General features: G+C 43.0%; 1 protein-coding gene across 1 annotated transcript in view; it reads right to left on the bottom strand.

The window, feature by feature from the left end:
* The window catches only part of DNM3 (dynamin 3), a 353,245-nt gene that overhangs the window by 78,671 nt on the left and 249,494 nt on the right, over positions 1–25,080 (bottom strand). Inside the window, exons 16-17 of the mRNA XM_065408897.1 lie at positions 20,009–20,118; positions 16–127 (exon numbers count right to left, since the gene is read on the bottom strand). Of these exons, the coding sequence (XP_065264969.1) occupies positions 16–127; positions 20,009–20,118 (222 nt within the window). The remainder of the gene's footprint in view (positions 1–15; positions 128–20,008; positions 20,119–25,080) is intronic.

The raw sequence follows: 25,080 nt of genomic DNA, 5'->3' as shown, positions 1-25,080 counted from the left end.
ATGTGTTTAACTTACTGCGGATTTATCAGGATAGACACCAGCTCGCAGTAGGGATGCCTTCCAGCTATCCATCTCCTCCTGGGCATCACAGGCCAGCTCAAGGAAGCGATAATCCTTGTAAACATTCCTAGAACATAGAACATTACACTGTAAAATTTGAACTTTGCTACTCTGCATCACGTACACAGCATTTCAAATCAAAAATCCTTCAGGATCTATAATTATTTGATAGCTTTTTGAAAGGGGAGACAAGTGACGGTCTGATAAGGACCTAAAAATGTTAATTTAAAATAATAATGGTCTGGATGCACTGTAGTTACAGAAGCTTTAGATCTATTTTAAAAATCAGGCTTTCCACACTATTAATAAACACTAGAACACATTTAGAGGCAAAATGCTGCTGGAACACAGAGGACAAAAAGAGCTGTGGAAGAACTGCCAACAAAGTTGTATGGTCTCTGACTGGCAGCTGCTATAGACAATGAAAATCAAGATTAGTAATGAGTTTATTTTCCCCATAGTAAATCTCTCCAGTACAATACTAGTTCAGTTTTAGCTTCCGAACATCTTCAATAAAAGGAAAAATATTTTAAAATGACTGAGTTCTCAAACACAAAAGGATTCCATAACCATAAAAATACCTCAGACACACACATCATCTACTGAAGGGGTTCTCAACCTTTTTCTTTCTGAGCCCCGCCCCCCGTCCTCCCCCAACATGCTATAAAAACTCCACGGCCCACCTGTGCCACAACAACTGCTTTTCTGCATATAAAAGTCGGGGCCAGCATTAGGGGGTAACAAGCAGGGCTATTGCCCAGGGCCCCACGCCACAGGGGCATCACGAAGCTAAGTTGCTCAGGCTTCGGCTTCAGCCCCAGGTGGTGGGGCTCGGGGCCATGAGCTGCAGTCCTGCATGGCGGGGCTTTGGCATTCTGCCCTGGGCCCCAGTGAGTCTAATGCTGGCCATGCTTGGTGGACCCCCTGAAACCTGCTTTCGACACCCCAGGGGACCCCAGATCCCTGGTTGAGAACCAGCGACCTACTGTATGCAATTAATTTAATAACAAGGTGGATTAATTGTGTTTAGGGAGTAGCTTAATGGAAGAAAAGAGAAAGAAGAAAAAATACATGATCCGCAAGGCGGTGGTACTTATACATTCTCTATTAAATAGAACAGGATTTTTCCTTTATGGTTTAACCATTAATTATTACCCAATTCAATGTCTATACACAGACTAGATTGCTGTAAATTGGTCAGCCAACTGTCTTTTCAGGAAAGGCTACAAGCTTAGCTGAGCTAAATTGCGAAACCACATGTTGCTAGATCTTAATAGAGATGCAAGAATCCATTTTAAATTGCAACAAGACTGTTTTCCCTAGCACTAATGGAGCAATTTTGGGGGGGATTAAAAAGATCACTAACTCACACAGCAATAATTAGAGGTCCAAAGGCATTTTATATTAGAAGCACTCTCTCTAGCAATATATGTTACCATATTTTGAGAGAATTTTTTAGACAAATTGTGCAACCAGAAAAATATATCCAGTATTACTACTACTTAGTCCATTTCTCTAGCATTCCAGGGACTTTGGGACTTTCACCTTTTACATATCTGGAGTACAATAGGTTTGTTATACTTCACCTTTGCCGGAGATTTTCCCTCCCCTATTAATGACAATATCATCTGAAAGACAACCAACTCCTAAGCCTGTTTTTCAGATGGAGTATCAGGAAATAGATGGGTATAAAACCTGGACATTTACCAATAAACTACCATTTCTGCACTATCATGGGTAGTGATTCGTGTTATGCTACATTGAAATGAAACATGCCCATATCAGCATATAGGCATACACGGCATTATTAGTGAGTTTATATATTTAATTAAAACTGCAAAAGATGATGGGTACAATTCTGACTTGACTTATTAGAGATTTAAAATGGATTTTTCTTTTTCCTCTAAATATATTACACACACAAGCAGCTAAGAAATCTGGGTTATCTTAGACAGGGAGCAGAGATATCTGAATCTTATTTCATCTACAGCGTTTGGGAATTTGGAATCAATATGTGTAAAGTAAAGCAAATTAAAGGATATGATGACAAGGGACAGAGAGGCTAAACAAGGCAGCTGGATAGAACTTGCTGATTTGCTGCCTGGAAACTTTTTGGTTTTAACTGTTTTAGGTAAATTAATTAGGTTGCCACAGTTACGGAAAAAAGATCAGCTAAAATGTGAGGAGGCACAAAATAAAAGCTATAAAACATGAAGATTGATGGATTCCCAGGCCAGAAGGGACCTTTGTGTTCATCTAGTCTGACCTCCTGTATAACCTAGGGCCATACAACTTCCCCAAAGTAATTCCCACAGCCTATCTTTTAGAAAAACATCCAATCTTGATTTTAAAATGGTCAGTGATAGAATCCACTACGACCCTTGGTAAATTGTCCCAATGGCTAATTACTCTCACCATTAAAAATTTACACCCTATTTCCTGTCGGGATTTGTCTAGCTTCAACTTCCAGCCTTGGATCATGTTAGACCTCTCTCTACCAGATTGAAGAGCCCATTATTAAACATTTGTTCCCCATGTAGATACTTATAGACTGTGATCAAGTCACCCATTAACCTTCTTTTTGTTAAGCTTAATAGATAGGGCTCTTTGAGTCTAATGCTATAAGGCAGGTTTTCTAACCCTTTAATCATTCTCGTGGCTCTTCTCTGAACTCTTTCCAATTCATCTACATCCTTCTTGAACCGTGGGCACTAGAACTGGACACAATATTCCACAAGCTGGCAAGAATCAAAATAGATTTCACTGCAACAGGAAAAATAAATAAATAAATAAATAAAAATAAAAAAATAAAAAAATCATACCACTAGCTAGTCAAAAATCTTTTTCAGGGCTAGAATGCCAGAGTGTTGTGTTCCTGCAATGAAAATTATTACTTTCAACATCAAATTTCACTGTATTTTAAGCAATGAATGAGAAGGGAGTGTGGGCTACTGGCTACAGCAGGAGGCTGGGTCAGGACTAGTTTCAGGTGTGCTAATGACTGTCTGTGCATCCTATGGCCGTGACTAAGTTATTGTACACCTCTATCCATCCCAGGTACTTATATTACTGAGGGCTTCACAATCATTTATTTATTTATTTATCCTCACACCATCCATGAGGTAGGGAAGTACTATTATCCCCATTTTACAGATGGGGAACTGAGGCACAAAGAGACTCTCTCACCCAAGGTCACACAGGAAGTTGGGGGGACGGGGCAGGGAATTGAACCCAGGTCTCAAGGCCCATTTTAGCACACTCACCACTGGACTCTTCTAACCCTGTTCCTCAAACAGGGAAATGAGCAGCGTTGTCCAAAACCAAGGCAAAAATAACCTCTAAAGAACATCTCATGTTTTTCTGTAAGTAACAGAATCTTACAAAAAGAAACAAGTTTTACATGAGCAGGTCCTCAAGGAAACCATTTTGAAGCACTTGGAGGAGAGGGGTGATCAGGAACAATCAATGTGGATTCACTAAGGGCAAGTCATGCCTGACCAATCTGATTGCCTTCTATGGTGAGATAACTGACTCTGTGGATATGGGGGAAAGCAGTGGACGTGATATATCTTGACTTTAGCAAAGCTTTTGATACGGTCTCCCACAGTATTCTTGTCAGCAAGTTAAAAAAGTATGGATTGGATGAATGGACCTTAAGGTGGATAGAAAGCTGGCTAGATTGTTGGGCTCAATGGGTAGTGATCAATGACTCGATGTCTAGCTGGCAGCCGGTATCAAACGGAGTGCCCCGGGGTCGGTCCTGGGGCTGGTTTTGTTCAACATCTTTATTAATGACCTGGATGATGGGATGGATTACACCCTCAGCAAATTCGCAGATGACCCTAAGCTGGGGAGAGATGTAGATACGCTGGAGGGTAGGGATAAGGGTTCAGAGTGACCTAGACAAATTGGAAGATTGGGCCAAAAGAAATCTGATGAGCTTCAACAAGGACAAGTGCAGTGTCCTGCACTTAGGACGGAAGAATCCCATGCACCGCTACAGGCTGTGGATTGACTGGCTAAGCAGTAGTTCTGCAGAAAAAGACCTGGCGATTACAGTGGATGAGAAGCTGGATATGAGTCAGCAGTGTGCCCTTGTTGCCAAGAAGGCTAACGGCATATTGGGCTGCATTAGTATGAGCACTGCCAGCAGATCGAGGGAAGTGATTATTCCCCTCTATTCGGCACTGGTAAGGCCACATCTGGAGTATTACGTCCAGTTTTGAGCCCCCCACTACAGAAAGGATGTGGACAAATTGGAGTCCAGCAGAGGGCAACAAAAATGATTAGAGGGCTGGGACACATGACTTAAGAGGAAAGGCTGAGGGAACTGGGCTTGTTTAGTCTGCAGAAGAGAAGAGTAAGGGTGGATTTGATAGCAGCCTTCAACTACCTGAAGGGGGCGGGGGGTTCCAAAGAGGATGGAGCTCGGCTGTTCTCAGTGGTGGCAGATGACAGAACAAGAAGCAATGGTCTCAAATTGCAATGGGGACGGTCTAGGTTGGATATTAGGAAACACTATTTCACTAGGAGGGTGGTGAAGTACTGGAATGGGTTACCTAGGAAGGTGGTGGAATCTCCATCCTTAGAGGTTTTTAAGGCCTGTCTTGACAAAGCCCTGGCTGGGATGATTTAGTTGGTGTTGGTCCTGCTTTGAGCAGGGGGTTGGACTAGATGACCTCTTGAGGTCTCTTCCAACCCTAATCTTGTATGATTCTATGATTCTTCTATGATTCTACTCATTAAGGATCTACTGATGTCTCATGGAAAACTGAATTTTTTTTTAAAAACAATTGAAATTTTCTTTTTTTTCTTCCGCCTTTTAGAATTACTAAAAATATTTGTACAGAAACAGGATATTCTTTAAGCATCATCTGTTTATTTCACATGGGATGCAATAATCTTGGGCTATCACTATCATCTCAATAGCAACTAACTGTGATGTCATAAACCCAAGTTAATGACATCTGACAGGGGAGTATGAAGCAGGAGTAGGTGAACTTCTAAGCAACACAAATTTTGTTTATATGCAAACATTTATAGCTGTGAAGAACATGGAAAGAGAAATACAGAAAATACACATGGAACTGCCAATGAGTAGTTGTTTTTCTAGGTTTTCCATGATCAATTATTTAAATATTTGAAGATTCTTCAAATACTAACACAGGAAAACTGCATGTAAAACCACACATCTACATACCCCACTATTGTTTAGACTATTTCCTCTTGCAAAGTATCATCATTTTAATGTAATATCCTACATATTTAACAAAGACAGAAATGGTTCCATAATCACATTACTGAAAATTAAACTAATACAAATATTTAATGTGAAGGAGACAAAAGATTAATATTTTCTATGTACAAACTGTATAATACCTTATACACAGAGTTGTATTCCTGTAAATTACAACATAATTTGATGTTCTGAGATTAACTACATCGAATGGAGAAGTCATTTCTACTTCCAGGAAAAGTTATCAAACATATTTCTCTCTCTCTTTTCTCTCTCTCTTTTTCCCCCTCTAATCACACATTACTGGGAAGATGATATGCTGAAACTTCTGCTTAATGGACAACAACATGCAACTTGCTTATTTTACTGTTATCTCTCAGCTATTAATCATTCTTGTGAACTCCCAGCTATTTGATTGTTTCCCCCATACATTACCTACAGTTGCCTAAACTGTGAATTGTTTGTCTTATGCATTTGTACAATGCCTAGCAAAAACGGAACTCTTATCGGTGTCCCTAGGCACTACTGCCATATCAAATATAAATATTAATATATACTGCAAAACAAATTATCATACAATTAAAAGTGACTGGACATTTACTCTAGTGACCTATCAACTCCTTTTCCTGAGATTGTAAATCCACTGACCCAGCTACTATCTGGGTCATCCCCTTCATGGCAGGGTCTGAAGGCAACTAGAGATATCCATTATGCAGGACTGCCTGAAATGTCCCACCCACTAGCTCATGCACCAGGTAGAGCTCTCATATAGAGCACTTTTCTTGCAACTAACAATGCTAACACTGTAGTAAAACTATGCATAACAGAATTAATTTTCTTTCTTGCCCTACATAGCAAAACAAAACCAAGTCAAAGCGTAGAGGTGTGTAGAGATAGGTGGACATGCAATACAACTACAGATATGGAACAACTACTTTACCTTGTAATTCTGCCTTTCCAAAGAGGATATACAATTTTTTATTAAAGTGAATGTTTAAAATTAAATATACACAAGTTAAGAGGGAAGGTACTGTACATCTGGGGTCAGGCTTGGGTTATGAGGGATTACAGGTGTCGGTTGCAAGGGTGAAGAGATACATACATATCACATAACCGGCATAGACCCAGATTGGGGTGCAAGAGTTTTTCAAGTGTCAGTGGATAAGTGGGCTCGGGTACGCCACCCATGGAACGTATAAGGAGTCCAAGTCAGTATTGGTGTAGCGAATGAGTACATGGGTGGGGTGCATCCCTTGGTTCGTCAGGGAAGGAAGTGGGTTATTTCCCTGGTCAGTGGTCTCAGTTACTCAGTGTGGTATTGGTGGTGTCCTGTGATGTGTTCTGTATAAATGTCTCTGGACCACCTGATGGTGTCAGACATCATGAGCTGTCTCATGAGCCGGGCGTATCGTCGACCAACTCCGCACGCTCTCAGAACCGGCTTGTTGTGGGGGTCCCACGAGCCCAGGGCTCCCACGATCAGGGCGTGTATCTGGACCTCGGCAACCCTGAGCTCTCAGGGTCTCGGCCAGCAGGGTGTACTTCGACTCCTTCCGTGCTCGGGCCTCGTGGAAGGCCGGTGACCTGTTTTCAAAAGGCACTGTGACGTCTACCAGGAGGACCTTCTTCTTTTCTGCGTCCGTTACGACGATGTTGGGTCGCAGTCGGCTGTCTGTCCCGGGGATGGCGGAGTCGAGGGTGATCTTCCCCAGGGACGGCAGGATGGTTTTCACCAGCCGGTTCTGGATGGCATTGTGGCGGTGCCGCCAGGCTCCGGAGTGCTGCTTGCATCCACACAGGACGTGCGGCAGGGTTTCATTTGCGTAGCCGCACTTCCTGCAGCGCTTGTCCCAGTTGCTGTGGCGGATGGCTCTGTTGAGGGGAACGCAGTTGAGTCGGGCCCTGTGGATGAACCGCCAGTCGGCGAACCTAGTGAAGCTGCCCCCGGGGAGGAAGTGGTTACAGGCGTCCCACTTGATGGACACCTTGAACACCTTGCCCTGGTCTGGCTTCCGCTTGAGGTTCTCGGCATAGTGGCAGCGGATGGCGTCTTTCAGGGACCTTTCCAGCATAGCTCTGGCGGTCGGGGTGACGATGGTGTGGTCCGGGGTCTTTATGCGTGGCACCAGTATTCCCAGCTCCCGGCGCTCCTCGCACCACTTCCAGCAGCAGCTGATCCTCTTACCCAGGCGTCTCGAGGCGTTGCGGGCGCGGGACCAGAGAGGGGACAGGTCTCCCCCCTCTCTCCCGAACTCAACCTTCAGGGAGCCGCTGAGGTAAGTGGCAACGTCCTGCTTGGAGGGGGCCCTGGCAATGCGTTTCCTGACCACGCCCCATACAGCATCCTGCGCGATGCTCCTCACCGTCGGGTCCGGGCACATCAGGAGGCGGAAGGCATGGGTCAACACCACCACGTTGCACAGCTCTCCCATCCGAGGTGCGCTGGCGCCACCCTGCCTGTGGGAAACGTAGATGATGTCCGTGCTGGCCCTCTGGGGAAGGTGGAGCCACTTCTTCACCAGCTGTCTGATGGTGCTGTCGCCCTTGTTCAGGGGCACCTTGGCTACGGCCGATCCCCTGAGGACAAAGGAGATGCGGGGGATCAGGAAGGTATTGAGGGCGTTGATCTTTTGCCAAGGGGTGAGCAGGGAGGAGTCGATTTGGGCCGCGTCTCGGAGGATCTCTGCGATGGTGTCTTCGGGGGTCTGTTGGACACGGACTCCTGTGGGTGTGCCAAAGTGTTGGTATACCTCTCCCTCTTCGAGGGAGGTCATGGACTCGCCCTGGATCAGGAACCGTGACAACCGGACCAGCGCCCTAGTGCCACCGTCGACGTGGAGGGAGGCGCATTTTTGGGGGTTGAAGCGGAGGCCCATCCACTCGGCGGCTTGGCTGGTGACGTCGAGCATTTGCTGGAGGCTTTCCGAGCTGTCGGCGACCAGGGCCAGATCGTCCGCGTAGGCCAGAATGCTGATTTTCTTGCCGTGCAGGTCGAAACCAGTCGGGCGCTGGAGATGGCTCGGATGAGTGGTTCCATGGGCAGGTTGAAGATGATGGGGCTGAGGGGGCATCCTGGTTTCACGCCGGGGCAGATGGGGATGGCATCCGTCTCTCCGTCCATGGTGCGGATGGTGGTGGTGCAGTCCTTGTAGAGGTCCCGGAGGATCTGGATGAAGGTATCTGGCATCCTGAACTCTCCCAGGGTGGCGAAGATGTGATGGTGGGGTATGGACCCGAAGGCATTTGTCAGGTCGATAACAATGGTTCTCTAGCTACTAAATTTCTGAGTCTTTACCTCATATAGTTTCTCTGCTAAAGAAACCTAGTGAATGTACTTCATAAACTCATGCCAGTTTTAGAGAGATTCTAGCAATGTTCTACCAATACTCCATATACTTGGAATTAGGAATACTGCTAGAACCAGTATGAGAGCAGGTTGGAAAATGAGGGGAGGGTTTTCCTACAGGAAATTTCAACTTTTCATTGAAAGACTGAACATTTCATATATTATTGTTATTATTTGTTCCAAAAGTTTCAGTTTTCAGCCAAAAACCTTGGGTTTCCGTTCTTTCATGAAAACTCAATTTTCTGCAAAACGCGCTTTTCATAAAAAATTATATTTAACTGAAAACCCAGGTTTCTATTGAAAACCACTTTCAATGGACCAACCATTCCAGAACTGGAATTAAATTTTCAAGTGCGCCCACTGTATATGTAAATATATTGTGGTAGGTATGTTCTGCTGTTGCTATGTGTAATCTGAGAGTGTTTTAAGCCCACATTACTACAAATGGTTTGCTGGGTTGCCAGGTCTCACTATTTTATCATGAGTCTTGTGATATTTAGTGTTTTTCTTGATGCCTCAAAATTCCCGGAATCCTGTGGTTATGTGAGAATCTCAGTTTCCATAAAAAAAATAAAAAAAACAAAACAAAAAAAGCTTCTAGCCCTCATGGTTGAAGAGATGTGAAGGGCCTGACTATTTTTTAACACTTTGGGTTGGCAGTACTGGTTCGTCTAGTTCCTATCCAAACTGTAATTTATTATATATCATAGCATTTTGATACTGTACACTTGATCATTATGGAGCTCTAGGCTCACACAGTTCATTATGCACATTAGGATAAGATGGAGTTTGGATTTCTTTCAAGCAGATTCATTCAAGGTCTGCAATGACCTACTTATTGATGTAAATGTTCCTTGACGATATCAACCCTGTGTGATGTTCCAGCAGCTTTATATCTCATGGAGTTTGACCAAAACATCTAAGGGCCTGAGTTAGAGAACTGTATTTAGTATTATTCTGGCAGAGCTCTTAGTCATAACTGTCACAAGGCAGGGAGCATTTTTGGTTACTTTAAATAAATGTACATCTGCCTATGTTGAAATTAACATGTGTTTTTCCATCCCAGACCCATTTAAAAAGTCCCTCTACTGATTTCTATGCAAAGACATATTATAATATAATTATAATAGTACAAAGAAGCTCACAGATCACAGCTAACAATTAAAAATCCTTTCAAACAAGGTTTTTCAACCCAGTAGAAAGAAACTCAAACAGATCTAACAAATGTGAAATGGAGAAACTATAGCTCAGTGGTTTGAGCATTGGTCTGCTAAACCCAGGGTTGTGAGTTCAATCCTTGAGGGGGCCATTTAGGGATTTGGGGCAAAAATCTGTCTGGGATTGGTCCTGCTTTGAGCAGGGGGTTAGACTAGATGACCTCCTGAGGTCCCTTCCAACTGTGATATTCTATGATTCTAAGGTGAGAAAAATATCACAAAAACCATCTCTGACTTTTGAAAGAAAATGTAACATCCAAATTAGTAGAGTTGTACTTAGAAAATGAAGTTGCTATGGCATTAAACAAATTTCAACAGTATTGCCCAAGGTTAACCAAAAGTCAGTCACACAGAAAACCTCTGACAAAACAAAGGAAGACACACAATACAAGTGAGATCACGCGCCTCTCTATCTGTGTGTGTGGAGGGGAATGGTGATGGGCCTTTCAATACAGCAGAGTGAATGGTACCAGGGAGAGAGAATCCAATCTTGTTTAACATAACATACCTGTGTCTATAATCCTAATACTAAATCTTTCTATTATTGCACATGCTCAGTGAGTTATCCACAATACATGTGCAGCCCACACCCACATTCATACACTCACTTCAGTGATGGTTTGAGAAACCTCTCTTCCCAGCTGTCTCCATTCAGGGCAGGAGACATCCCAAAACCTTTCCGTTCATGTCATGGAGTTGGAGGAGTTCACCCTTCCAAAACCACCTAAAATAGAAGTTTTTGACTTTTTAACAGTTTCCTCCAGAGAGAAGCAAAGTGGCAGCTTGTATTAATACCTTCTGCTGGTACAATGGGTGATTAAATCTTCCACTAATATAAGGATTCTAATGTGGTGGGGCACGAAATAAGGAGGTATTTGAAAGCCCAGGAGAGGAAACAGGAATGTGCCAGATAAGTTCCATGATAGCTAGGGCTCTATGTCTGTCACAGAGGTCGTGGAAGTCATGGATTCCGTGACTTTCTGCAACCTCTCTGACTTCTGCAGGGGCCAGTGTGGCTGATCCCAGGGCTGCCAAATCAGCTGGCTCCAGGGCCAGATGCTGAGGTGGCCCCCGGGGACAGCCAAACCAGCTGCTGCTCCGGCGGCCCCCGGCAGCGGTCCCGGGGTGGCCAGAGCAGCCGCGGTCCACGGCCCTGGGCAGTGGTAACCGGCCAGGCAGCTGGAGCAGCTGCAGTCCGCGGCCCCCAGCAGCTGGTGCTGCTAGCCTTGGGTGCCACCCACAGCAGCAGATCCCAAGGCCCCTCCCCCAGCAGCAGCCCCCCACGCCTTCCCCCCTCTCCCCAAGATTTAATCACAGGTATTTTTAGTATAAGTCATGAACAGGTCAGGAGCCATGAATTTTTGTTTATTGCCCATATCCTGTCCATGACTTTTACTAAAAATACCTGTGACTAAATCATAGCCTTAATGACAGCACATGTGGCTGGTATCAAGGTCAGGGCTTCTGCACCTGTAGGATTCCTGTCACACCAGCCCCAAATGTTGGTGCCCTAGAACATTCCATCAAGTTACCTACCATATAAAAAAGCAGAACTAATGTGGTCTCAGTCTTTAACCAGTAGCTGAAAAAAACTTGTACTGAAAACCACAGGGGACGATCTTAAAGTTGCCTACCATACTGGCAACAGTGCTTAGGGTAGATTTCATTGTACAATGGTCACCCTTAAAAAATTGCTGATTACCTTACTAAAGTATATAGCTTGATGTCAGTATTTGCAATTTCTCTAGCAATTCCTTCATACTTTTGTAACCATACCTACATATCTAAGGCAAAACTGACATGTTTTTAAGGGCAACTGCTGTATAATTTCCATTTCAATTCTTCTTCTATAAAAGTGTATCAACATATTAATTTTGTGCACAGGCAGCTGCTGAGATATAATGATGATGGGCCTGCTATACCTTGATAAGCAGATGTACCGTAAGTGGCATGTAATTATTAGAGAATATATAAAGCTATAAAGCAAAAAACATCAAGTTAGATTATAAGGAGGCATTTATCCACACTCATAAGTCTGCACACATGCCATGACAAATACAGCTAGAAATTATAGAGCAGGAATGTCTGTGAAATATGCAGTACTAAGCTCATAAACCACTAAGGCCCTGATTCTGGGGGAAGAGGGGGGAACAAAAAAAAAATAACTCACACACTGACTACACCCACACCCTCTTAATCTGAACAGTCCCATTAAGTCACTGAAACTATTCACAGGCTTACAGATAACTCCATGTGCTATAGGATTGGGTCCTAAAACAGGAATGTTTGCCATCTAACATTATTTTGTGAATTTCTGGGTCTTTTTATATTTATTGCATCATAATAGAATCGACTTTAAAAGTCCAGAGTTGAATGCAGACTGAGCCAAATTTTTGGAGTGAAAAACTAAAAAGTTGCATATATTGGATATTTTCAATTTGGTTGAAAATTACCATAAAATGAAAAAATGCATACACAATATTAGTTTACTATACAGCCATGTAAAAGAGAACAGGAATCTAAACATTCAATAAATATACATTCAAGACATTTTAGATATTAACTCAACTCTAAGTAAGCTAGATACAATACACTGGATTTGAAGTGTGCTTTGGCATATTGTTATACACACCTGAAACTCCATAACAGCAGTTTTTAAATACAGGCAGCCAATTTTTTTTAAAGGAAAGAAATAATAAACGCGATGAAGTTAGGGCTCTGCAAATATTTTCTTTATGAAGCCATCCATCTGCAGTGAGTTAGCAGCAATGTGTGACTAACATTTTCTACAAAGGCGTGCCATTTCAGTTCACTCCAATGAGTGTGTGTGTGTTAATTAAAATTAATTACACATGCCTCTCAAACGATTTCTTTTTTTTTCCAGAAGAACCAAACAGAACATCTCTGAGAAAATGCTAAGAAAGAAAATTGCTTAAGAGCTTTACGCTACAAATCAAACCCACTCGAGTAGTCCCACTGAAGTTTATTGATTTTTAAATTAACATAACTACTATCCTAACGGGAAAAATGAGCAGAGAGAGAATAATATACTAATCATTGTAGCCATACTTTGATTATGAAAGTGTCTAAATTTCAAATATATCCATCACAGAACTATATCCATAACTCACATCTCACTGTTCATCAGTAGTAATAATTTAATTTAAATTAATTGCAGTAATAATTTAAATCAGCACAAAACTATCCAATTAATATTCTAGAATGAAATTAGTAGAGCTTCTATCTTAGATATAACTCTGCCTTTAGGATTCCATTGTTTCTGGACAGGGAGTTGTGTGTTATAATCACACATGCTGGTAGAGTAATACTAACAATTAAAAGAAAACAACATGATTTGCCTAAGAACAGTGTGCTTATACTAGTATAATGGTGGTAGAATAAAACTGAAGTAAATTTAGTTATTTCCTAGGTACCATCCCTATAGAGAGGCTTGGCAGAATTCAATGTTTTCTATAATTTTGATGAAAATAAACATTGATATTATCAAAGTATTTTTTCAATTTTTATCAATTTGAATTGTCACAGTTGTGCAAAATTATGGGGTTTAAGCTTTTATTTTTTACTTTTATCTATTTAAAATGTCAGTTGTGGGAAACTGGGGGGGGGAGGGGACAACGATTATTTTATGCCAATAGATGTTGAGATTCAAAGAGTTTAAGCTTTCTAACTGTTAACACAGAAATTGTCAACAGTATATGTCAAAAATATACAAAATAAATACTTTAATTCAAACTCTAATAAGTTCTCAAGCAGCATTTTTCTGATCTTGCCTATCTGTGAAGTTTGATTATTGATGGAAGTATTTTTTCCGTTAGTGTGTGTACAGGGAAACTGACATTTACTGATAAAAATCCAACCCTTCCAAGCCTACCTATATAGCACTTTAAAAAATACTAAATAAATAGCAAATGTTGATTGCTGCACCTACTTCCAGTATGTCAGAGAACATTGTTTTTTCCAAGCAAACAGCTTAGTTCACTGACTCAGCAATATTTTGGCAAACTGCAGCAAAAAACTTGATTGTTCCATATAAACCACTAAAAAAGATCTTATTTTTTTGGTATGTTTCCATAATTCTACAGGTAATGAGAGACCTCCTTGAAGCAAAACACAACAAATAAGCTATTTGTTCTGACTTTAGCATTGCTGCTTCTTCCTCTTAAGAGCTTTTTTTTGCTCTGTAATGCCAGTCCTAAGACCCCTACCTGCAAATGTTGTGTTCTACTATTTCCCCTGAATGGTGATATAAATGAAAGGACTGATAAGGCAGAGCAGTAAGCTACTGAACTGCAATTGGGGCTTAAAACTCATTTTTAAGTCGGATTTCTTTAGATTACAACTGCTTCAATACTGAACAGAATCCAGAAGTTCGCTGTAGTTTACAAACCTCAAAAAATTGTTTTCTGGATAAAATTCATCTGAATTTTTTTTAATGCACTCTCACTCCCTCATTTGTAACACCACGTATGGGGCTATGAATAGGCTCATCCCCTAGCTCTCCCTGGGGCTTGGCTTTCTTGGTAAATCAAAAACAGTAACAAAACATACACCTCAGCCTAAGCTTCCTCCCTGAGCTTGGCGTCCATCCAGCACCTCCTTTGTCTTAACTCCCTGCAGTAGTTTCCTCTCTTTTGGGTGCCACCCCAATCCCTCTTATATCTTGGGGTGGTGGTAACTAGCTGCCCTGTGGCAGCCAGAAGAAATTTAAGAGCTTTATTCAAGGTTCTAATACTTGCTAATGGGATGGGGCTCACAAGAGGCCCGGTACATTGCTTCCCTCCCAGAACATCTAATCTATGTCACCTTTGCAACCCACATAGGACCCACCCAACTCCCCAAGTCACATGTTGCCTCCAGAAGACCCAGGCTCTTCTCTGCCTGTGGCATTTCCTGTGCCATAGTCCTGAATGACGTTCTTGAACGTCCCCTAGGGTCCAGGAAATGTTCCCTATCTCTCCCAAAGACAATGAATGAGTACGGCACCCCTCCCCAGAGTCAGCCTACTTGCCCCCTACGCATAGGGGAATGAGGGATGACTCAGAACAAGTTCTGCTGTCTGCCTTTGCTCATCTCTTAATAAGCTCTCCCATACCAGCGTGGGCACACACGGCGACATCGCCTCTACTCGCTCAGCAGTCACACGACACTCCCATGGGTATCTCAGCCCACGCAGCTTCAGCTAGACCATGTAACCTGATAGTCACAATCCATGTAGGGCCTGGTGGCTCACCCCATCATCTGGGTAAGCATCGTTTTGGTTTTTCTTTCAGCGTCCCCAAGACTTTATCTTCACAATGGTTCCTATACCTGCCTTACTATTTGTTCCTCAGACTGAAGCTTCAGCCTCCAGACAGACAGCCTCCACCAGAGAATAGCAGGTGCTAGCACACCCAAGTGCCATTATTAGCTATTCCATCAGACCCTCTATTTGGGTCCTCAGTGTGAGTCTGTGTAACTGCAGAGGAACATCTCTTGTGCTCCAAACCCACCTCTCCACCCACAGACCCCACTACGGACAGCCATGAGGGGAGAGGAACCTGACAAGATCATTTGGTTTCTACTAGAGAGTATGGCTAGGAGAGGGGATGCAGCAGTCTCCATTTCCCCCTGGAGCCGGGTAGGGTGAGATGAGGGAGCCTCTTTCCCTCTCTGCCACCCTGGAAGGGAGAGGGAATCAAACAGGAGAATAGAGCTTCCTGTGGGAAAAAGGAGGTAGATAAGGGACTCCCCACCAGACAATTCTTCTCCCCATCAGGTGCTGCTCCCCCTACTGGCAGGTAAGGGCAGGAGTCAGCAAACAATGCTCCAGCCACCAAACAAACAAACAAACAAACAAACAAACAGACCAGCTTCCTCCTCTGGCTCCATAACTCCAAAATCTCCCTCCTGGTGTGTCCCCTTTTCACCAGGAGAAGAAGCAGCAAGAAGAGGGAGCTGATCTCCCCTAAATTCAGGAGAACACATGGAAGGGGAACTCTCCCTCTGCTTACAGCAGAGGGAAGGAAGATGCACCCCTCACACTTCTGCTTATTCAAAGCCCTTCTGATATCCTAAGTGGAGTTAGAATAAACTGCTCCTGCCACAAGGAGTCAGCAGAAATTGCAGCAGCTTAATACAAGGTTCGAATACCTGCCAATAGAGTGAGTCAACCAAAAAGCTCTGCCTCTCTGTTACAAGGCCGTAAGGGTTATTTTAAGGTGGCACAGAAACAAATTAAAGGAAATAGCACCAGTGCTTAATTTGTAATGAGAGAGGTGCCGGGGCTCTAGCAATTTTTTTACTTTCATAACTGACGCAACAAGCCCAGAGGTGCTGGGGCTATGAACTTCCAAGCCTAGAGGTGCCGGGGCTCAGCCCCGGCAAGCCCTGGCACAAATTAAGCACTGAATTGCACTATCTGGAATTCCACAGCCATTAGTAAGATCATCAGAGACTATGATTGCTTCCCCTTATTAACTAAAGACAGCTGGAACTGTTGTACAGTTCCTAAAAAGAGGCACATTTGCGATTATAATGCTTGTCCCAAGCTAAAGTACTTGCCTGAAAGAAAAAAAAATATCAATCAGCAAATAGTTTTTACGGGAAATAGGTGGGGAGTGGGCAAAGCGTTTGTGCTGAAATTCTAGAAGAAAAGTAAACTTTCTGGGAAAGACAGAATTATTATTTTTTGTTTGTTCTTGAACTTTGCCCAGGAGCCTCGGGCTTATTCATCAGTGCAGCCGTTGGATGTGGACCTACTGTTCGTGAGCGTATGATTGGACAGAAAATCCTCTCCCTGGCTTTATTAGCTCTGCTTATGACAGAATGCCAGTCAATCATTGTGAAAATGGGAGAGCGAGTCAAATGGCAGTTTCTCTAATACCATTTGCTTTAGCCCCGAACGCTTCTACCTAAGTAAATCAAAAGAGCCCATCTACACTAATACGCCCCTGCATGTGAAATTTAGTAGTACGTATGGTTTAAATACATGGCATCTCTCTACAGCTTTTAACAATGAATTGGTTTGCTGGAAGGCACCTCTAGTTTCTTTTTCCTTCTGTTTAGGCAATGTTACTCGGATAAGCAGCATATCCCTCCTATTCCATTTCAGTGGTTTAATTTTAATTTAGAAAGCAATCAGAAAGGAATTTAAATTCATTATTTCACAACACAGGCTGTTCATACACACACAATTATGTTTCATTACATGAGAATTTATCTTCTCCATTAAATCAATTGCCATAGCCTTCGTTCATTACACATTACCATATCACATTTGATTTCTGTCAGAGAGCTGTTGACTTCTGCAGTAAATCAAAGTGACAGAGATTGTTAGTTTCCTTACTCATCTATCTACAGTCTCCTATTCAAGCCTGTCTAGCCTTCTTTTCAGCAAAACTAGGATTTCCCCTAGTAACTGTATTTCACAACTGGGGAGGTTTTCATAAATGGAAAAAATGCAGTATGCATAATCCAGGAAGCTATTGAAATGTACAGTATCAGAAACATATGGCTACAGGAAATACCTTGGCAGTAAGAGGCTGGGAATGAGAGAACAGTCATCAAGAAAACTCTCTTGACTAAAGGGAGACTTTGCTTTAACAATTTAAATATTTTTAAATGCACACTAAAACTTTGCCTAGGCGATGCACAAAAATTGGATGCTGCTTGAGATTAAGGAGGAAAGTGGAACACAGAATGACCCACATAACATTCTGGGATGTTATAGTAGATGGCTTTACTACTGTTCTTTAATTATCTGTATCTTAAATACTGAAATCCTTGGAGTCAGAGAAACCCTCAACAGGCAAAAATTAAAAAAGGGTGACTTCTTTCTCAGTTAGTAGTATGAAAGGAGTGACTAGACACAGAGTTTATTTTATACTAATAAAAAAGTGAACAGTGCAGACTCTCACAGTTAACATTCCCCCTGCCCCCCCCCAAAACCCCAGAAAAATATCTTCATGATCAAGGAACTTTAAAATAAAATGAGATCCATTATACCAGTGGATCGAAACCTTTTCCATCCAAGACCTTCCACCCTCAACCTAGCAAGGTGGGAAGGGCAGGGTGGTCACAACCCCAATACATGTTCATGACCACCAGACTGAAAACCCCTGCACTAGATCATTTCATTCAACACCCCCACAATGCTACTGCAGGCAGTTCCTAGCATGAGGCAGTATTAGATATTAAACCAATACAACACTTAATTTCAGCCAAAAAGGGAGATTTCTAGAAAGATCAAGGGAAAATCGGCTGCATCGTGATAGCAAAGAAATTGCCATTTTAAATATAGTTTAATAAAAGGATTCCCATAACCAAGGAGCCCATCTCTTCCTGCTATGGAATTCTACTTAGACGACATGATTCTGGCATCTTATTGCTGCACTGTCATGCCCATGTATATTTCAGGATGCTTTTAATGCAACTTCAGAATGCAGGAGGCCCAGTCAAAAGCTGAGTGGGTAGTAGCTCTAACAGATTTTACACATACGTATCTAAAATCCTCACTCCACATTCTACGTGACGATCCGGTGAAAATGTGAAAAATCACTCCGCCCCTTTTTTGTGAACTGGAAAAGGTAAATGATTTGTTTCTCTCCTTTTTTCATAGCAGTTTGCCCATTAATATTTAAAAAGCACAAAATATTCATAACCATTAGCACAACAAAGGAGAATCGCCCCTGTGGAACGTAAGGCCCCCCGACCCTAGGGGCTGAACTACATGCCTGCCTTAAAAAATATTCCTATACTTTGCACAGAATCAATAAAATTGACAAAGATCCATCACTACAAAGTTATCTTCCATGACTGACCTATGTGTGTAAACAGTTAAATTACATTTCAGCTTCCACAGATCACTTCTCTTACATTTCAGAACAAACAACTTCTAAAAAGGCAAAAAAGGTTTTAAAAGCTTTCTGCGGGGTCTAGAAATGCAAATGGTGAAGTGTTTTATCTCATGTTCCTAACGGTTATTTGTGAGATATTTTCCAAGTGCACTGTTTGAAACAGAATACGAACATGCGAGCCCAGTCCAACGGTTTACCAGTTGTACCGCAAGACTTTATGGGGCATTCAAGCATGAGACTCAAACTTAGTCTCTCGCTCTGGAGGCCAGCAGCAACTGGGAGTGGTTCAGAGATAGCCCACTCAGCCCTTGCGGGAGAGAGTGCCTCATTTTGCTGTGCAATGATCACTTCTAGTCAGTTCAGGAGCAATAAAAACCGATTCCACAGAGAGTCCTATCCAGCCCTTCTTAGCTAGAAAGACATTTCAGCACATCACAAAGCTTTGGAGGGTGGGGTGAATGAAGGAGAAGATAAAGGACAAGTATTACAGGTACTTAAACTGATTTTTTGAAAATAGGACTCTGGAAAATGCAGCTTATCTACTGAAATGCTATAGCTCCATTGAGCCAACCTCAAACACGACTCCTCCCTTTAGAATGAGCACTGATCACTTGCATTTGGGTGTGTGTTGCAGTGTTCACCTTTCCTTTCTGTTTGTATACTAGTCACACTCTCCTGCTTTTTAGAAGCATATCTCCACAGGGGCACGACACTCTCACCACTCCTTACTCAGAAGCTGCAGGCTAGCTGGAAAAGTGTCAGGTGGAACATAGCTGAATTAAGATTCAAATGAATTAGGAAGACAGAGGTATCTCATTCATTCGTCCCTCAGTTGTTTTTTTAAAAATCACCTACAGTGACTGATGACTAGAGACATATTGTTGCTGTAGAATTGAGAGACAAATCCTAAACTGGTGTAGGTTAATGTAGCTCTATTGACGTCAATGGAGCTTGCCAATTTCAACCAGGATCTAGCCCATAAAGTACAAAAGTCACAGATGGAAGGTCCAGCAACACACAAAAATAGGATAGGGAGGGGATCGGTCACTCATTCAAAAGAGCAAAATGACTAACCCCAGTCTTGAGTCCACACCATGAACAGTGAGAATGATGTAATGCTAACTTTTGGTGCCATGCATCAGGATTAAAGCAATAGCACAGAAAGAGATGAGCTGAAAGCATTGAAGAGGTTTAAAGTCTCATTTAATGGGAGCACCAAAACTGCAGTCATTTTCATTAAATTGTACATCTTCTCAGACCTATTTGCAAAGCACTGGCTGGCGCCTTCCCTTACCTTTGCTCCGTGTTAAACAAGGCAAAAATATGTTTGCTAGACATGAAGCTTTTTTCAACATCCCGCACTTTCAGGTTGTCCAAGGGAAGCATGTACTTCTTTTCCTTTTCCTATTAAAAATAAATAAAACCACAAATACTGTAATATGTTTCAAAGAAAGCAGACATGAGCATGCTCTAGTTTAGTTAGTGACTATTCTGTTTACTACCTTGACATCAACACTGCTATCAAAGACTAAAGGAATACCTAAAACAAATTATCTTACTCATAGTTGGGTGAGCTTGGGTGCGTACCAAATGATATAGCCTTCCATCCCTTTCTTTCAGTTAGCTGGAGGACAGTATGATGTGGGACCCTATTCCATTCAACTAATCATGTAGGGACAGGTTCTGTCACTTGTACTCAGTTTCAGTAAATGTTAATCAGAGATTATTTATAGTAGATGAGAATTGTCAGGATCCTGACAAAAGGAAGAAAGGACAGTAGCAAAATACGGACCCTGTACTTCAGAAAAGCAGACTTAGACTCCCATAGGGAACTGATGGGTAGGATCCCGAGAGGCTAATATGAAGGGGAAAGGAGTCCAGGAGAGCTAGCTGTATTTTAAAGAAACCTTATTGAGGGAGCAGGAACAAACCATCCCGATGTGCAGAAAGAATAGCAAATATGGCAAGCGACCAGCTTGGCTTAACAGTGAAATCTTCGGTGAGCTTAAACTCAAAAAGGAAGCTTACAAGAAGTGGAAATTTGGACAGATGACTAGGGAGGAGTATAAAAATATTGCTAAGGCATGCAGGGGTGTAATCAGGAAGGCCAAGGCACAATTGGAGTTGCAGCTAGCAAGGGATGTGAAGGGTAACAAGAAGGGTTTCTACAGGTATGTTAGCAACAAGAAGGTGGTCAGGGAAAGCGTGGGACCCTTACTGAATGAGGGAGGCAACATAGAGACAGACGACGTGGAAAAAGCTGAAGTACTCAATACTTCTTTTGCTTCGGTCTTCACGGACAAGATCAGCTCCCAGACTGCTGCACTGGGCAACACAGTATGGGGAGGAGATGAGCAGCCCTCAGTGGTGAAAGAACAGGTTAAGGACTATTTAAAGAAGCTGGACATGCACAAGTCCATGGGTCCAGATCTAATACATCCAAGGGTGCTGAGGGAGTTGGCTGATGTGATTGCAGAGCCATTGGCCATTATCTTTGAAAATTCGTGGCGATCGGGGGAGGTCCCAGACGATTGGAAAAGGCAAATAGAGTGCCCATATTTTAAAAAGGGAAGAAAGAACCCAGGGAACTACAGGCCAGTCAGCCTCTCCTCAGTCCCTGGCAAAATCATGGAGCAGGTCCTCAAGGAATCCATTTTGAAGCACTTGGAGGAGAGGAAGGTGATCAGGAACAGTTAACATGGATTCACCAAGGGCAAGTCATGCCTGACCAACCTGATTGCCTTCTATGATGAGATAACTGGCTCTGTGGATATGGGGAAAGCGGTGGACGTGATATATCTTGACTTTAGCAAAGCTTTTGATACGGTTTCCCACAGTATTCTTGCCAGCAAGTTAAAAAAGTATGGATTGGATGAATGGACTATAAGGTGGATAGAAAGCTGGCTAGATTGTCGGGCTCAACGGTTAGTGATCATAGAATATCAGGATTGGAAGGGACCTCAGGAGGTCATCAAGTCCAACCCCCTGCTCAAAGCAGGACCAACACCAACTAAATCATCCCAGCCAGGGCTTTGTCAAGACGGGACTTAAAAACCTCTAAGGATGGAGATTCCACTACCTCCCTAGGTAACCCATTCCAGTGCTTCACCACCCTCCTAGCGAAAAAGTTTTTCCTAATATCCAACCTAAGCCTCCCCCACTGCAACTTGAGACCATTACTCCTTGTTCTGTCATCTGGTACCACTGAGAATAGTCTAGATCCATCCTCTTTGGAACCCCCTTTCAGGTAGTTGAAAGCAGCTATCAAATCCCCCTCCCCCCCATTCTTCTCTTCTGCAGACTAAACAATCCCAGTTCCCTCAGCCTCTCCTCATAAGTCATGTGCTCCAGCCCCCTAATCATTTTTGTTGCCCTCCACTGGACTCTCTCCAATTTTTCCACATCCTTCTTGTAGTGTGGGGCCCAAAACTGGACACAGTACTCCAGATGAGGCCTCACCAACGTCGAATAGTGGGGAATGATCATGTCACTCAATCTGCTGGCAAAGCCCCTACTTATACAGCCCAAAATGCTGTTAGCCTTCTTGGCAACAAGGGCACACTCTTGACTCATATCCAGCTTCTGTATCCACTGTAACCCCTAGGTCCTTTTCTGCAGAACTGCTGCCTAGCCATTCGGTCCCTAGTCTGTAGCAGTGCATGGGATTCTTCCGTCCTAAGTGCAGGACTCTGCACTTGTCTTTGTTGAACCTCATCAGATTTCTTTTGGCCCAATCCTCTAATTTGTCTAGGTCCCTCTGTATCCTATCCCTACCCTCCAGCGTATCTACCACTCCTCCCAGTTTTGTGTCATCTGCAAACTTGCTGAGCGTGCAGTCCACACCATCCTCTAGATCATTAATTAGACATTGATCAATGGCTCAATGTCTAGTTGGCAGCTGGTATTAAGCGGAGTGTCCCAGGGGTCGGTCCTGGAACTGGTTTTGTTCAACATCTTTATTAATGATCTGGATGATGGGATGAATTGCACCCTCAGCAAGTTTGCAGATGACACTAAGCTGGGGGGAGAGGTAGATATGCTGGAGGGTAGAGATAGGATCCAGAGTAACCTAGACAAATTGGAGGATTGGGCCAAAAGAAATCTGATGAGGTTCAACAAGTGCAGAGTCCTGCACTTAGGAAGGAAGAATCCCATGCACCACTACAGGCTGGGGACCAACTGGCTAAGCAGCAGTTCTTCAGAAAAGGACCTGGGGATTACAGTGGAGGAGAAGCTGGATATGAGTCAGCAGTGTGCCCTTGTTGCCAAGAAAGCCAATGGCATATTGGGCTGTATTAGCAGGAGCATTGCCAGCAGATCTAGGGAAGTGATCATTCCCCTCTATTCGGCACTGGTGAGGCCACATCTGGAGTATTGCGTCCAATTTTGGCCCCCCCACTACAGAAAGGATGTGGACAAATTGGAGAGAGTCCAGCGGAGGGCAACAAAAATGATTAGGTGGCTGGGGCACATGACTTAAGAGGAAAGGCTGAGGGAACTGGGGTTATTTAGTCTGCAGAAGAGAAGAGTGAGGGGGAATTTGATAGCAGCCTTCAACTACCTGAAGGGGGGTTCCAAAGAGGATGGAGCTTGGCTGTTCTCAGTGGTGGCAGATGACAGAACAAGAAGCAATGGTCGCAAGTTGCAGTGGGGGAGGTCTAGGTTGGATATTAGGAAACACTATTTCACTAGAAGGTTGATGAAGTACTGGAATGGGTTAACTAGGGAGGTGGTGGAATCTCCATCCTTAGCGGTTTTTAAGGCCCATCTTGACAAAGCCCTGGCTGGGATGATTTAGTTGGTGTTGGTCCTGCTTTGAGCAGGGAGTTGGACTAGATGACCTCCTGAGGTCTCTTCCATCCCTAATATTCTATGCTTCTAATTGTAAGAAAAAACAATACTATTGAAAGATGAGTGGTTTTAAAGCCTTTTTTTCAAGCACAGGGCTAGAAGGATGTAAATAATGGTAATGGTGACTATTGGTTTCTCTTCAGCACTTGACATTTCATTGAAGATCTGGGTGATTTCAAGGAATTTCACTGGTGGCCACCATGTGCCAAACAGGTCTCCCACGTATTAGTGTATCAAGATACTACTACTATTTTTAGAGTGCTAGTAGTGAGCCTCACTAGCCCAAGTCTATTGACCTGGGCTGGGAGGCTTGCTCCAAAACGCTGTGGGGACATACCAAAAGCGCTTTTACAAAGGAGACCTTTTTACAGATGGGGAGACACCAACAAGTGAAGTGATTCACCCAAGAGCTGGGATTAGAACCTATTTCTCCTGACTCTCAGTCTGGTGCCCCCACTCCTAGATCCTATGGTTCCAAATACATTAGATAAATATGACAGCTGAATAGTGAGATGTAATACAGACTCAGAGCAGTCTCTTCAGCTAACAATATCTACTGTCATGTATGGCTGTTCTGGAGCCCTTACTGTATTCAAACATTTAGCATTTAACTAGGTACTGAGGAGTAACCTGCAAAATTAATTTAAATTTTAAATTTTAAAAGATAGATGTTGTGGTCAAATACAAAACACACACTGCCACACAAGGACATTAAAACATAAGCAACAGAAGTCTACAATAGCTAGCAACAGAAATTCAGAATATTCAAGAGTATAACAAGCCACAGGCTGCAATCCTTCTGTACGAAGTCCCATCAATTCAAATGGGATAACTCATGCAAAGAGGTTGCAGAAACAAACCCAATTTCCTTAGTTAACTGAATGTGTTCCTTTTACATGCATGTTTTCCGGAATTGCTTTTGTATTTCCTTTTTGAAGTTCACATTTCTGAGTCAACAGACACATATTAATCACTAAAACATATATGCATACTTAATTAAGGAAACATATAGAAGCATTTTTATTTATCGTAGATGATTAACAGATACAGTTTTTCCTTATAGTTAGAACCTTACCAAGTTCACAGCCATGAAAAATGCATCATGGACCGTGAAATCTGGTCTCCCGGGAAATCTGGCTATTGTAGGGGGATTACAGTATTGCCACCCTTACTTCTGCACTGCCTTCAGAACTGGACTGCCAGAGAGCGGTGGCTGTTGGCAGGCACCCAGCCCAGAAGAATGTGCTGCCACCAGCAGCAGCACAGAAGTAAATGTGACATGGTATGGTATTGCTTACTTCTGCGTTGCTGGTGGTGGCGGTGCTACCTTCAGAGCTGGGTGCCCGGCCAGCAGCCGCACCTCTCCAGCCGCCTAGCTTTAAAGGCAGCACAGAAGTAAGGGTGGCAATACCACGACGCCCCTACAATAGCCTTGCGACCCCCCCTCTCCATAAGCCTCTTTTGAGTCGGGACCCCACAGTTACAACACCATGAAATTTAAGATTTAAATATCTG

The sequence above is a fragment of the Emys orbicularis genome, chromosome 8 (genome assembly GCF_028017835.1).
Source record: "Emys orbicularis isolate rEmyOrb1 chromosome 8, rEmyOrb1.hap1, whole genome shotgun sequence".
Classification (NCBI taxonomy): Eukaryota; Metazoa; Chordata; order Testudines; family Emydidae; genus Emys; species Emys orbicularis.
The sequence above is the reverse complement of the archived record's forward strand: the minus strand, read 5'-3'. Positions and strand labels throughout refer to the sequence as shown.